This window comes from Mandrillus leucophaeus, unplaced genomic scaffold, assembly GCF_000951045.1.
Source record: "Mandrillus leucophaeus isolate KB7577 unplaced genomic scaffold, Mleu.le_1.0 Scaffold234, whole genome shotgun sequence".
Classification (NCBI taxonomy): Eukaryota; Metazoa; Chordata; class Mammalia; order Primates; family Cercopithecidae; genus Mandrillus; species Mandrillus leucophaeus.
In genome coordinates this window covers 197,591-198,967 of record NW_012102410.1, presented here as the reverse complement: position 1 = coordinate 198,967, position 1,377 = coordinate 197,591, and the positions used below count along the sequence as shown (strand labels likewise).

The 1,377-nt window shown below is 50.6% G+C and overlaps 1 protein-coding gene across 1 annotated transcript in view; it reads left to right on the top strand.

Annotated features, from left to right (window-relative positions):
• The window catches only part of CCL25 (chemokine (C-C motif) ligand 25), a 28,611-nt gene extending 27,234 nt beyond the window's left edge, over positions 1-1,377 (top strand). Inside the window, exon 9 of the mRNA XM_011982053.1 lies at positions 945-1,377. Within this exon, the coding sequence (XP_011837443.1) occupies positions 945-952 (8 nt within the window). The 3' untranslated portion in view covers positions 953-1,377. The remainder of the gene's footprint in view (positions 1-944) is intronic.

The window sequence follows — 1,377 nt, the reverse complement described above, 5'->3', positions numbered from 1 at the left end:
GTGGTCTCGATCTCCTGACCTTGTGGTCCGCCCGCCTCGGCCTCCCAAAGTGCTGGGATTACAGGCGTGAGCCACCGTGCCCGGCTGGATTTTTTTTTTTTCTTTTGTATTTTTAGTAGAGACGGCGTTTCACTATGTTGGCCAGGCTGGTCTCAAACTCCTGACTTTGTGATCCACCTGCCTTGGCCTCCCAAAGTTCTGGGATGTCAGGCATGAGCCACTGTGCCTGGCCAACCAGGGGTTTCTTTAGAGGCTTCATCACATAGGAGTGAAGGATAATTAACTCCATTTCCAACTTTCTTCCCCTTCCTGGAGAATGGGACTGAAAGTTCCTAGTTTCTAATCAACAGCTTGGTCTTGCTGGTGACCAGCCCCCACCCAGAAGCCCACCAAGAGTCACCTCATTAGAATAAAAGATGTCCCCATTACCCAGGAAACTCCAAGGGATCCAGAGCTCTGTGTCAGAAACAGAATTCAAAGACCAAACATTAGCACAAAAGGCCAGGCGCGGTGGCTCACGCCTGTAATCCCAGCACTTTGGGAAGCTGAGGCAGGCAGATCACGAGGTCAAGAGATCAAGACCATCCTGGCTAACATGGTGAAACCCCGTCTCTACTAAAAATACAAAAATTGACTGGGCATGGTGGCGGGCACCTGTAGTTGCAGCTACTTGGGAGGCTGAGGCAGGAGAATCACTTGAACCTGGGAGGCGGAGGTTGCAGTGAGCCGAGATTGCACCACTGTACTCCAGCCTGGCAACAGAGCGAGACTCTGTCTCAAAAAAAAAAAAAAAAATCAGCACAAAAGATTCTAGCACTCCTATTACTCAGAAACTCATAAGGGTTTTAGGAGCTGTGTGCTAGGGACTGGAGGTAGAGACCAATGCATATCGTTACTATTATTTCACAGCCATCAATTTCACTTCGGCCTAATTGCTTCTGCAGGACTGTGAGCCGACTCATTTCTGGGATCCATCGGCACAGGAGGGGCCAGATCTTTCTCCGCTAAAACCATTGCCCTACAGACCCAGCTGTCCCCACGCCTCTATTTTTCGGGTCAAGTCTTAATCCCTGCACCTAGGTTGGTCCTCCCTCTCCACCCCCACCACCTCCTGTCCCTCTGGCAACTGGAAAGAGAGAGTTGACCTGATTTTAAGCCTTTTGCCGCTCCAGGGACCAGCGTCAACCCTGGGCAGCCAGTGTCTCTTGTAGAGAAGACTTAGGATACCTCTCTCACTTGCTGTTTCTTGCCACCCACCCTGAGCCATCCCAGTGTGTCCCTCTGGGTCCCTGCAAAACTCTAGTCAGTTCAAGGATGCCCCTCCCAGGTTATGCTTTTCTATAACTTTTAAATAAACCTCGGGGAGTGATGGAGTCA